The following is a 13931-nucleotide window of genomic DNA, read 5'->3' on the forward strand; positions in this document are numbered from 1 at the left end:
GGTAAGGGGGAGGCAGCGCGCGGGGCGAGGAGAGGAGGGTGGAGATGCAGAGGGGAAGATCGCATGTACAAAGGCTGAGTTGCTGGCCGGGGTGGGGGCGGGCCGTGGTTGGGGAGCGATAGGTTGAGGATCGGAGGCATTATCAGTGGGATCTATTGTTTCCTGGCACATTGGGAGGAAAAACAAAGGGATTTATTATCATCACCATGAAATTGCCCCCCCCCCCTTTTTTAAATGTGGCCTGGGAGCTCGTCTCTCCCGGTGCCACACTGGGATCCGCCTGGCAGCCGCCGGGAGCCGCAGCCAATGTTAGGACTTCAGGTGCTTCTTGGCACAAAGCTAGACTGCGACCTCCTACCATAGCGCTCGGCGTCACCTGCTCTCCGGGCCCTGCCCCGGGGGCCGAGGGATTGCGTCCCGAACCAGGCTTGGGAATCCGCTGCCTCTCAAGTTGGTGTTATTTATGTTTGTCTTTTGTGAGGGCAGGTTTTGAATCCCCTGGCGGCCTCATCGCCCCCGCCTCCGCCCCCTCGGATTTGACTTGGCGGGGGAGGGAATGGAGGGTGTGTGTGTAGGGGAGAGGGGAGGGTGTTTATGGCTTTAAAAGAAATGCCAGGGTGAGAGAGGATTGTCGTTGCTTTACCAAAAAAGAAAAAAAAAAAAAAAAAAGAGGCACCACACTCTAAAGCCTTTCTTGTTTGTCTGCATGGGCCATGCATGCGTGCTGGGCCAGGAGCCGAGTTTGGAGCCGATTTCAGTGAAAGTGTGTGCTTCCTCAGCTGCTTGTGCATGAGGGTGATGTGACTCGGTCTAATATAAAAAAGCAAAACAAAAACAAAATGAAAAACCTTTAAAACTGTAGTGTCTGCCCCTCAGCAGATCTTGAAGTATTTGATCGCTGGCATGTTGATATAAAATCCAGCAGAGGACTGGAGAAGGCCAGCCAGCATGCATTGCGTTGGGTTTTGAGCATCTAGTAAGTTAGAGGCAAGGAGAAATAAATGAGGGCTATCAAAGGAGATGTTACAGTATATATTTGCTTTCTGATTGTCACATTCTCATGTGTTTATTCCCATGCCAGTCTGCATTCCACTTCATAATCATATCCACTGTTAGGAAACTTACAGATACTTGATATGGCTGAACTTAGTGTGGAACTTACTGCCTGCCACTCAAGAACTCTTTTTCTGCTTTTTCTCTTTTTCTGAAATTATGCTAGTTGCTTTGGGTTTGCTGTCAATGGAAGTATTGGACCAAAAACAGTAAAATAAGATTTTATAGTCATGTATTGGAGTTTGTAAACAAACTTTTAATTGTACTTCAGTAAGTTCTGCCTGATTGTGGAGAAACCCAAGTGAAGTTGATTTTCTGGACAGTTTGATGATTTCTTAGAGATCTGTAAACGGTGGATTTCTTTTAAGGTTATTCACAAAATCAACCAAAACTTAGTCTAAATTATTACTTTCAGATATATTTATGTGCAGTGTGGGTATGCAAGAGAGGAATATTTTGGTAGGTATCTCCAAACTGTATTTGAAAAATTTTTGTTACCAAAGACCAATTTGAATGATAGCTTTGGACTTCTTGATTTTTAACTTCCCCTTTCAGTAAGTAAGTTATTTTGTTTGACATGTGGCTCAGACAGGTGGAAAACACAATGTATTCTAGTTGACAGAACATAAATTCAAATAAGTAAATGAATTCAGAAATTCATTCTTTTCTATTACAGATGAACTTCTAGTCTTGCTTTGAAAAAGCCATTTTGTGTCACTCTTGACGGAGAATAATTTCCTAATACATCTGTTGGGACGATTGCTGACAGAGTATGCCATTTGAAAGGTACTTTTCCTGACCAAATACCAGTGATTACAGAAGAGAGGCTTTTTATTTTCCTGATCATTATGAACATTGGCTTTTCACTCCTGAAGTAAAAATGTTGAAAACTGAGTCTTCAGGTGAACGGACCACTCTCAGAAGTGCCTCTCCTCACAGGAATGCATATAGAACTGAGTTCCAGGCACTGAAAAGTACCTTTGATAAACCCAAGTCAGATGGGGAACAAAAAACAAAAGAAGGTGAGGGCTCCCAGCAGAGCAGGGGCAGGAAATATGGCTCTAATGTCAACAGAATTAAAAATCTATTCATGCAGATGGGTATGGAGCCCAATGAGAATGCTGCAGTCATTGCCAAAACAAGGGGGAAAGGTAGACCTTCATCTCCTCAGAGAAGGATGAAGCCCAAAGAGTTTCTGGAAAAAACAGATGGCTCGGTTGTTAAATTGGAGTCCTCTGTTTCCGAAAGAATTAGTAGATTTGACACAATGTACGATGGCCCTTCCTATTCCAAGTTCACAGAGACTCGGAAGATGTTTGAGAGAAGTGTGCATGAATCCGGACAGAACAACCGCTACTCGCCAAAGAAAGAGAAAGCTGGAGGGAGCGAACCACAGGATGAGTGGGGTGGTTCCAAGTCCAACAGAGGCAGTACCGATTCCTTGGACAGCCTTAGCTCCCGGACTGAGGCTGTCTCCCCAACTGTGAGTCAACTGAGTGCAGTCTTTGAGAATACTGATTCCCTGGGTGCCACCATTTCCGAGAAGGCTGAAAACAGTGAATACTCAGTCACTGGCCATTATCCCCTCAATATTCCATCTGTTACTGTTACGAATCTTGACACCTTTGGCCACCTTAAGGATTCTAATTCTTGGGCTCCTTCAAACAAACCAAGTATTGATACGGAGGATGCTCAGAAGAGTAATACAACTCCAGTACCAGACGTGGCTTCTCAAAGTACCTCTCTAGCCTCCATACCCAGTGAAGAGACACAGGAGAACAAGGAAGCTGAGGACTCTCCATCTAACCAGGAGACTCCGGACAGAACTGATAAAGACCTTTCTGAAGAACCTTGTGCTGAAAATAAGGCAATGCCTAAGTCTGAAATCCTTTCCCCACAAAAGGAACCTTTAGAAGATGCTGAAGCTAATTTGCTTGGGAATGAGGCAGCCAAGCAGCAGAGCAAAGAACTTGGAGGAGGTGATTTCACCTCTCCTGATGCTTCGGCATCCATTTGTGGAAAAGAAATACCTGATGATTCAAATAATTTCGAGAGTTCTCATGTGTACATGCACAGTGACTATAATGTGTATAGAGTAAGATCCAGGTATAATTCCGACTGGGGAGAGACAGGCACTGAGCAGGATGAGGAGGAAGATAGTGATGAGAGCAATTACTATCAGCCCGATATGGAATACTCGGAAATCGTTGGACTTCCAGAAGAAGAAGAAATCCCAGCAAATCGTAAAATTAAGTTTAGTAGTGCTCCAATTAAGGTGAGTATGTTTTCTCAGTTTGTTTTTAGTATCCGGGCCCAACTGTATGCAAGTAGATTTGACAGCTAGTAGAAGTTTTTGTCAGGAATTCAAGCTTGTTGATAGACACCTGTTGTCAGGTGATTTGAAGAGTTTGGAGTTTGAGAGGGATCAACCACATTTCTCAGTGTGCTTTATAATGGCAGATACCAGAAGTGAGTAATATTAAAATTGAAGAAGTTTGGGAATTGTGAAATACATTCCCATGGGCTGGAGTATGAATAATATGAACACACAACTCCATATTATCTTTATATACTAACATTTTGAGTCTACACATTGTGAGATATGGGGTATAATGCACAATGGAAGAGTTATGGTAACCTTGATAATGATACTTTGTATTTACTTTCTTAAAAAATCTCAGTTATTTCTTACTTAAGTATAAGTGGATTGTGAGGAATGTTGTTGGAACTCTTTTTATTTATTTATTTATTTTTTTGGTACTGCTACTGGATAGTGAACATTTGATTTATGGAAATATATTTAGCTGACTTCAGTACTTTAATTGAAAAGCTATGACTGTAAACAGCCTTGAGTTCTGAGTTTGTTATGTAGCTTTAAAATAAATTTTGTGAAAGGAAGTAAAGTTGATTTGCCATTCATGGATTTATTTTTACTTTTAAAAGCTGGATAAATGCCAGTTGAATCCATGTGCTGTATTCCAGTGACTTCACTTAGTTAACATGTGGTATAGAAGAACAACATAGAGAGCAGCACAAAGCACATCAGCAGCGGGTGGTGGAATGTTACCAGGGGACAGTGGCGACAGGGGCAAGATCTGGTTTGTTGAGTGTCAGCATCTCCTGGGATGTGTTTTGAAAGTGCACTTGCCCATCAGCGCCGTCCTGAGACGTTTATGTGCTCTTCTTGGGAAATCTGGGGGTTAATAATGGCAGAATGTATCATTTGAAACAACGTCTAGCTTCTTCAGTGTGTATATGTGATAGATTAGGCATTTGATATCATATTGTTGTGAATTTTCTCCTCCAAGTCTCCTCATTGTCTGAAATTTTCATCTTATAAACTACCATATAAAGGCTGTAAGAGAGATAATTTACATAGGAGTACTCAAAGAGAGATTTGACATTGCTTAAATTATGAAATATTATTTCAAAATTAAATAAAAATCTAAAATTTTTTTTACAGGTGTTAGCAGCCCAACTTCTATTGAATTAGAGTAAGATAGAAGGTCTGCATCAGAGTGGGCCATGTCAAGTTAAACTGTTTAAAATAAACTAGAGATGTAAATCTAGTTGGAAAGTGAGCAAAGTTTCTCTGCAATTCTTTGCTTCCTTCCTTTGCTACCCCCTCTCTCTCCTTTCCCGGCCTTCCTTCTCTTGCCTCTCGTCCTAAACTTTAGGAACTGTCTTCAAAGGTGCCTTCCTGCAAGCCTATCCAGTAAACGTCTAAATTGCACAATTAAGTTCTGCTTGAACATGATCTTTCTACCCCTTAAGAACAAAGCCATGAGATTAAATTGTTTCACATTGAGCAAGGCAGGAATAACTGAAATGAACTCTTCAAGGAGTTGTTAAGCCCATTTACTAACTTTTTAGTAGGGGGATAGCAGTTTATGAAAACTTATCAATTTGAACACTACCCACTGAACCAAGCGGGACACTACCCTTGTATTTGGGTCCTGTCCTGCTTCAAATGTAATCGTACAAGAGTAGATTGAATGGAACCTGAGGGATTTATCATTGAAATCTGTTTTTATGTGAACAAACTGGCTTTCGGTGTATGACATTTTAAAATTCAAGTGTTACAGTAACTTATGACAATAAGCTACTATTGCTTATGACAATAAGCATTTGTCCTCTTTATTTTCATATAATACAGAGACTGAATTTCATATAGCAAAGAATGACTGTACATTTAAATTAAACATGTTTCATCTAGAATTTAAATCAGGCATAAGATTTGTGAAACAAAGATACTGCATTGCATATTATTGGGCAGTTCACAGGACTAGTTGGAGTGGATTAAGTTTAGGAACAGAAGATTCATTCTTAGCTCTTCTTAAGGATTAAAACAATTACTTTCTTGTTTCTTCATTGTTTAACATGGAAGTGGACTCACTTGGAAATTTCCAGAGCTGCTTTTTAATGTGGTGGTGGGGGTATTGTTTAGGTTGTTCTCCAATTAAGATTTTTGCCTCAGAGGGTGGCTATGCCTAATTAAATTCACTAAGTTTTTATTGAAGGCTTATGTATGTTCTCTCATGCTGTTAGTGCAGAAGACACAAAAGTCTGTAAGTTTACCCTCTTCCTCTGTGAGGTTATACAGTCAATTCCTAAACACATTGTATTTAAGAATCCATTTAACACAGTGTAAAAACATGTGCCAAAAACTCTAATGTTCTATTAGTTCTTTAACAGTAGTTGGCTATTCTAAAGGCATAGAGTTAAAGGGAATTGATGAATTATTTGGGAAAAAAAATAAGTATAGCCATTTCCTATGTGTGTTTCCTTATTCTATTCACTAAATTTTATTTATGGAATGAAGTTATGACATTCAACTCTAAGTCCTTTCCTTTGAAATTTAAACATATTTACTCTTTCAGAAGCAATAAGGAACCTATTCCTTAAAGACATTATTTTTAGGACATTTAGTTTACTTTCTTTTCCTGGTATTCTTATTTTATTCTTTTTTTTTTGGGGGGGGGTTTGCTATAGGGCGTGTGCGCTTGCCAGACAGACAGAAACATAGTGCCAAAAACTCTAATGTTCTATTAGTTCTTTAACAGTAGTTGGCTATTCTAAAGGCATAGAGTTAAAGGGAATTGATGAATTATTTGGGAAAAAAAATAAGTATAGCCATTTCCTATGTGTGTTTCCTTATTCTATTCACTAAATTTTATTTATGGAATGAAGTTATGACATTCAACTCTAAGTCCTTTCCTTTGAAATTTAAACATATTTACTCTTTCAGAAGCAATAAGGAACCTATTCCTTAAAGACATTATTTTTAGGACATTTAGTTTACTTTCTTTTCCTGGTATTCTTATTTTATTCTTTTTTTTGGGGGGGGGGTTTGCTATAGGGCGTGTGCGCTTGCCAGACAGACAGAAACATAGAGACAGAAAATGAGAAATCACCCCCCAGAGGGAATGGCCACACCACAATCCCTTCTCCTCCATTCTCCTCTTGGGATCTTGGGCACACACGCACACTCGCCCTGCGTGAGTTTTAAGCTACTGGGTCCGGGACAGGAACCACTGTCGACTACATAGGAGTCCAGCGACATAGCCATTACACTAACTGCTGTTCCTTTCTTATTTTATTCTTGACTAGGTTAAATATACTCAATACCTTTAGTCTTTTGTTATAGATATTCTTAATGATCTTTGAGTGGTGATATTATCCCCAGTGTCTTGTTCAGTTATTCTGTAGATGTTTTAAAAAGACATTTTTCTAAGATGTCTTAAATCTGGACCTAGAAATACATAAAAATAGTAGCTGATCTTTCCAGTGTAACATGTATTTGGTAACTTTTAGAAATGGTCAGTTTTATTGCTGGCTAGCAGTCCTTATCTTTTATGGACATAGTAGTTTTATTTGGATAGGTTGATGTGTTTCATTGGGTCATGGAATATTAGAATGGAATTAATAATGACAAAATATGAAATCCAAGTTCAAGTTATGGAATGGGAGAATAGTTTGAACTGTGCTAATTTGAGATATGTAATTATGCATTTACTCTCAGGAGTTAGTTTCTCAAACTCAAAGGATTGAATTATAGTAAACTTGTCTTCGGTCAATCAAGGATAGAGAGAGTGGCATTTGTCATTATTTTTTCTATTAATTCTGAACATTTATGGTGTCCTTAATGTGTTTAGAGACAATGTGAATATAATAAATACATAAAATGACTGGAGCTGACCAAGTCAGAAACTGTTGGTAGGTGGGAAACCCATGAAGGGAACTTCTTAGGCTGTTCTGCTCAACCCTACTCTTTGAAGATATTTCTAAGATCACTGCAACTTCATTAAGGAAGTCATACCCTTTTCTCTGTTTTTAGTAGTCTGTCCTTAGGATCAGTATTCTTAAAATGTACCTTAACTGGAAAAGTAGATTTCCTAACTCCCAGCAAGGAGAGAGCAAAGTTAATTTTGAAGTGTGTTGTGCTATACTTTTGAGTGTTTTCTCAAACTATGTGGAGTTTGCTAGAGCTAGAGTTCAATGGTGGCAATGTTTTTTTAAGCCTTAGGAGATAGTTATTGAAAATGAATCTGTTTTTTCTTCCTCTTTTGGGCTCTGAACCATTGAGGAGTTATTGAAGCCCTTTGTTCAGAACATAGTTCTTGTGAGATCCAACTTTTTGTCTTTGTGGAAAGTTTTCTTTTTTCTTTTCTTTTTTTTTTTTTTCTAAAACAGTTTTCTCTGTGCTTAAACTTTAATATGCATATGAATCACTTGGAGAACTTGTTAAAATGCAGATTCTGATTCAGTAGGTGTTCTGTAGGAAATTACCTTGACAAAATTGCTAGCCTCCAAGTGCATTACTAAGGTAAGATATCTCAGGTTATGGAATAGAAGGGCTCAGCAACCAAATTAAAATGCCTAAATCATACAATTTATTAAATCATTTGCCAGTTTGCCTGCTGATGAGCCATGGATTTTATTAGCTTTTCTTGGAAGCACATCTTGGATAGGACACCATGCTTCCAGAATAGGACCATACTGGGTGTCCACAGTGGTGGCTAAAATGGAGATGACATAGCTGTCAGCTCTGATGGCATAATGATGGGTTGGTCTTTCCATCCCTTTTTGTCTATAAGGAAACATCATTTGTTCCATGATGTCTTCTGTTCATTCTACTTTTGTGTCTTGGAGGTTACTAACTTCTTTTTAACCTATCTTTTGAATTCTACCTTCATTTCATCAACTTTCATTCTCATTATCTATATTTAACTGAGCCCTGTAAATATTGTCTGTATCTCATGAGCCATTAGCTTATTTACTGTCTATAATGATCACTTCCTATGAATTTCATCTGTCCCATTTGTTTTCGACCTCTAACAAGATTTGAATATTCTCGAATAATATTACAGAGTCATGTAACAGTGGGTCTGGAGTGAGACTTGAGATTTTACTTTTCTAATTAAGTCTTAAATGATATTGATGCTGCTGGTCAATAGGTAACTCTTCGGATTATGAATTTGTAGCATAATCTTATGGTGTCTGAAAGGGGCTGGGCATAAAATGTTGAAGCTCATTTAATAGATCTGTTCTTGGGGCCTGGCTGCCACAGTGGTAAAATGCAAAGCTCTGTGAGGCAATCTCACAGGGAAGATCTGTCAGTTCAAGTCTATAGACCTCTCTGAGTGTGGCATGCACTTGCCTATGATCTGGATCTGGCTGCAGGCTAGGGGAGGATTGTAATGTTGGGAGCTTGTAAGGTATGCTCTCATTCTCTCTCTTTCTCTCATGGAATAATAAATAAGCTTAAAAAAGACTAATGGATCTGTTTTCCAGATGGTGCTGCTATAGGCCATAGAATAATATTCTCTGAAGATGAAACAAGGTGTAATCTTGCAAAGTGCATATGGCAGTCTTGTTTCTGGAGAGTGAAGTGGTTTATGCTTCCTTATAAGAAGTTTGAGGCATTAAAAAGTCACTTCCAAGATTCTTTGATGTAAGTTTTTAATTATTAAAGGACAAAAGGAAGAATTTCTTGATAGACTTAGAAATTCCTTTTCTTTCATTCTTTGGAAGCCTAATGAAGATAAGAATTGCCATCTTATAACTTGTTTTTATTTGGATAATGTAGATATCATAACATTTAATTTGAATTTCCTTTAAAATTTTGGTATTTTTTCATGTATGGTTTATCATCAGATAAATATGTCAAATATTTGAATGTACTGTGTAGAATAAAATAATGAATATTTATTGAGTGAGACTTTTGATAATATACCCTTTTTTTTCACACAATGATGGTCATTTGGTATTTAAAGAGGACTGTTTTCCTACAGCAAATTATTATAGATGTTTGCTGGCATTTATTTGTACGGGAAAGGCTTAAAATTTCTAACTTTTTGTATCATATATAATTTTATCTTCCCTCTAAACTTTTTCACAACTGAGACTAATTATTGGGTTCATGGACTTTAAAGATAGGGTGTGAAATTTTGGGAAAGATAATTTTTCATTATGTTATTTATATATTTTTTATCTTGTTAACCCAATTACATGCCCATCAGGAGTAATTTGATTAAAATTTTATTTGGAATAGATTTTTTTTTAAACATCGTACTTCTTTGCCATTCATAAAATAAAAAATGTTTACAAGTTTTTGTAGAGAAATACAACTAGAAAATGTATAAATTCTGCACAAACAAAATAAACATTGCTACATCAGATTCTCAAAACAATTCCTTCACTTTTGTGCTGTTATTGTTTGATACTTAAGACATTTTCTATATTCTTGAATTTTAGGCCTATTTCATGCTTGTCCTTCTGCTTCAGTGTATTCTATAGCTCTCATTTTGAAAAGGAAAGAATTTCTCTGTTATATTTCATAGTTTCTTTTCTCGGTTACTTTTTTAAATAAAAATAATTTTTATTTAGCTTTATTTATTTATTTTAATTTGACCAGAGAGGAACAGAAAGAGAGAGAAAGCAAGCCATCAGGTCCGGGACACAAACTGCAGTTGACCGTGTGGGAATCCAGCACCCTCAACCACCACACCACCTGCCAGCCCCTCTTGATTACTTTTTATACTTTCTCCTGGTTGTCAGCTCTTCACGATAGTTTGTGACATAGAAGCTTAGAGATGAAAAATACTTAGAAAGTAACCTAGTGTGGTTTCCCAGTCACTTCAGGAACCCCTTCAATAGCATTTTTCTGACATATGACCTTTCAGCTCCTGCTTAAAAAATTCCATGTCTGGGAAATTTGTTTCTTTGGAAGGTAAAGGAAATTTAGAAGGAAGAGCATGCTGGTGTGTGTGCATGTGCACATGCTTGTTTATATTTAATTTTAATTTTCATTTTTTTTATTGAGTTAAATTCATATAACGTTCAACATTTTTAAGTGCACAATTTAATAGGTTTTATTATTATCTCATTCTAGGACATTTCCATCACCCCAGAAAGAAACCCTGTCCCTGTTAGTAGTCATTCTCAATTCTCCTTCTTTTACCATCTTCTGGCGAACAGGAAACTACTTTCTGTCTCTAAGGATTTGTCTCTTCTGGACATTTTATATAAATGGAATCAAGGTCATGTTTTATAATAGGAATGTAGGAGGCACAATGAATACGGCTTGGAATATGTTACATTTTAGGTAACCGTGAAGATAGAAAACCGTAAAAAAAAAAATCTAAAAAACAAGAGCGAAAGCGTTTTCTGAATGGTTATGCGGTCCAAAAATGAGGTGGCAAGATGTGAGAGCACCTACTGCTGTTTGCCCTTTTGTGCAGTTTCATAGAGAGAAAGAAGATGTGACAGGACATCGTCTAGCTGAGAAGGGCTGAAGGGATTTGTAACTGCGGACAGATAGGGTATGTGGCAAAGAAGGTGGTTAGGACCAACTCCTTTCCTTGGGATGCTGTGCTGGTATTAATGTAATCTGAAATTGCTGTTGAGGAAGTATGAGTATGTGATTCAGTGTGGGGCTTCTATAAAGGCATAGATGGTGTTAACACTGATTTTCATCTTTATGTTGGTCTTCCTAGCATGAAGGGACCCTTGTCAGCTTTTATAATGATCTGATGCTTATTTCTCTCCTACTTACTGCTCTTACATTGTTGCTGTCATTATTTTTTTACGTTGATTGGAACTGTGCATAAACAAACTTCACTCCTTATTTAAAAAATTTTTCCTCATCGGGACCAGCAGTTAGCGTAATGGCTATGTCGCTGGACTCCCACGTAGTTGACCGCGGCTCGAGTCCCGTACCCATTGACTTAAACTCACGCCAGGCGCGTGTGCGTGCATGCCCAAGATCCCGAGAGGAGAATGGAGGAGAAGGGATTGCGGAGTGACCATCCCCCCTGAGGGGTGATTTCTCGCTTTCTGTTTCTCTGTCTATCTGTCTGGTGAGCACACGCGCCCTATAGCAAAAACCTCTCCAAAAAAACAATTTTTTTTTCCTCATCCTTCAGAATTTTAGTATAGATTTTATTTGTTTATGTGCTTTTTTTTTTTGGATTTGCTAGAGTCATGTGTGCTTGTTAGAGAGAGACAGAGAGGGGTAGAATAAGTGAGAAAGCACCTCTACAGGGAATGGTCACGGGATAATCAATCCCTTTTCCTCCATTCTTCCTTCTTTAGGGATTTTGGACAAGCATGCACATGTGCCTAGTGTGTTTTTCAAGTTGCCAGGTCCAGGACTTGAACTGCACAGTCAGCCATGTGGGACGCAACTCACATAACCCTCAAACCATGGACTGGTCTACTCTTTTCTATACTATAACCATTTATAGGATGGTGATTAGGGGCAAGTATTTGTTTAGTTTATTGTCTATTGTCTACTGAAGCCTAATCTCTGTATTACTATTGAACATTATTTACTGGTAATAATAGAGTAACACTGGAAGTTACTCAATATCCTGTAAAACTGAACAAATCTGCCTTTTGAGGCGTTGGACTTCTGACTTGTAATTGAGGCTGTCTTATTTGTAATTTATCAATAAGCTCTTTTCTCAGCTTTAAACATCTTGTAATTCTCCGTTAAGCATATTTGTGTTGTACCATAATTAGAAATATTTGTGCTATTATTTCGAAGGGAAAATTTTGGACATGTTTTGTGAAAGTATCAACATAAAGAATTTATTTTAATTGCTCTTGTGAATGTTATTTATGCTATAGATTATAATAAAGACTTTAAAATGAGTAAAATATTAAATCTAAGAGAGCAAACACATCTTTAGAGAGTAGATTTTTAGAGAAACTTGACTTTTGCAAGTATGGGTTGAACTATATATTAAAACACCCTGCTGAGGAACCTAAGAACAAAGAAAGAAATGTTTTGTAATATGGTTGCTGACATATTAATTGCTTCACTTACTTTTGTTCTGGAAATAGCTCATAGCACAGTTCAACATGATTGAAATATTGGTAATTCTCTTCACAATTCCTGATTTTTTTCAGACTAACTTGCTATCTTTTTCTCATACATCTTTCCTTACAAAGAAAACAGTGAACTAGGAAAAATGAAGATTATCTGGAAATTTTATATTTTAGGAGGAGGAAAGTTTTTTTCTTTGCTTAGTTAATCTGTTTTGTTAGGATTTTCAAAAAGTGTGTGTGTGTCGAGTTAAAACTGTTCACCATCTACTTATGGATGATCGGTGGTTTTAAATGAAACTGTTCATAGACATGTTAGTCTCTTCCCTCTTTTTTAAGAGATAAGAGCTTGGTGTTGGGGAAAGCTAATCTTCTTGATGGTTGTTCATACCAGCTGAAATAGAGTAGACTAGACTAGGATGCTATAGTGGTTGGCAAAGGTAAAAAAGGTGAACAAAGTCAAGACCATGAAAGTTTGTTTCCAGGAGTGACCAGGTGAAAACCTTCCATAAAATGTATTTTAATTCCCTTGATGCCTTCTTGTTGCCAGGCCCCTAAGAAACTCAGTGACCTGTTTTGAGACTGTTACTGTACAGTGAAGTGAACTTCTATCTGTTATCCACATCAGATTTCTTCTCCAAAAAATAACATTCACTTCTCCTCTTTCACCTATATGTAAGGATAAAGCCTCATGGAGGGTATATTCTTCCCAGAAATTGTGCCTAATCTTGAATATAAGAATTTAAAATAGTACTTAAAGTCAGAGATGTTTTTTCAGGCTTTTGAGGAGTTTTTCTTTCACTGTAAGGGATCTCAGAAAAGGAGAGAAAAATAGGTTTACTCGTTAATTTTTTTTCTTTAGAGAGGTTTTTGCTATAGGGCACATGCGCTTGCCAAAAAGACAGAATGCGAGAAATCATCTCCCACGGGGGATGGCTATGCCACAATCCCTTCTCCTCCATTCTCCTCTCGGGATCACGGGCACGCACGCACACGCTTCCAGCATGAATTTAAACTGCCCAGTCCGGGACTTGAACCACGGTCAACTACATGGGAGTTCAGTGACATAGCCATTACACTAACTGCTGGTCCCGAATTTTTAGATTCACTTTTGAGTCAATGATACATTGATGGGTTCTTTTACTAAGTACTTGTTTCAGATGAAATGCCTATGCAACATTGTTTAGTAATAGAAGAATGAGATATAAATTCACACTTCATTATTAATCAACTGATATAATGTGTATGTTTTTAAATAACCCATTCCTCATGATGGAAGAAAAAACTTATTGTAGGGTGTTTGAGTGTCATTTTATTCACCATTACATAAAACATGTTTATTTTTAGAAGTTTATTCTGTAGTGAAATAATAAAATGCAGTAATTTAAGTTGTGCATCAGGGATTATGTAATACAGTATGCCCGAAGCACCTGTTTCCTCTTAGAATCTTTATGACTGAGTGCTTGCTGAGCATTAAGATGAGCAAACACGTAAACAGGATTTCTGAAAATAAAGACTGGACCAGGAACGAAATTCCATGATATAGT

The 13931-nt window shown here is 37.6% G+C and overlaps 1 protein-coding gene across 6 annotated transcripts in view; it reads left to right on the forward strand.

The window, feature by feature from the left end:
- Positions 1-1739: 1739 nt before the first annotated feature.
- The window catches only part of PPP1R9A (protein phosphatase 1 regulatory subunit 9A), a 361745-nt gene continuing 349553 nt past the window's right edge, over positions 1740-13931 (forward strand). For 3 of the 6 annotated variants that reach the window (XM_027775318.1, XM_014591219.2, XM_014591220.2), the window contains exon 1: positions 1741-3328. In XM_027775318.1, coding sequence (XP_027631119.1) covers positions 1934-3328 — 1395 coding nt within the window. In that variant the 5' untranslated portion in view covers positions 1741-1933. Of the gene's footprint in view, positions 3329-13931 lie in introns of all 6 variants that reach the window. The other 3 variants (XM_014591221.2, XM_014591222.2, XM_027775319.1) reach the window with 2 other exon arrangements.

Source organism: Tupaia chinensis, unplaced genomic scaffold (assembly GCF_000334495.1).
Source record: "Tupaia chinensis unplaced genomic scaffold, TupChi_1.0 Scaffold000544_1, whole genome shotgun sequence".
NCBI lineage: Eukaryota > Metazoa > Chordata > Mammalia > Scandentia > Tupaiidae > Tupaia > Tupaia belangeri.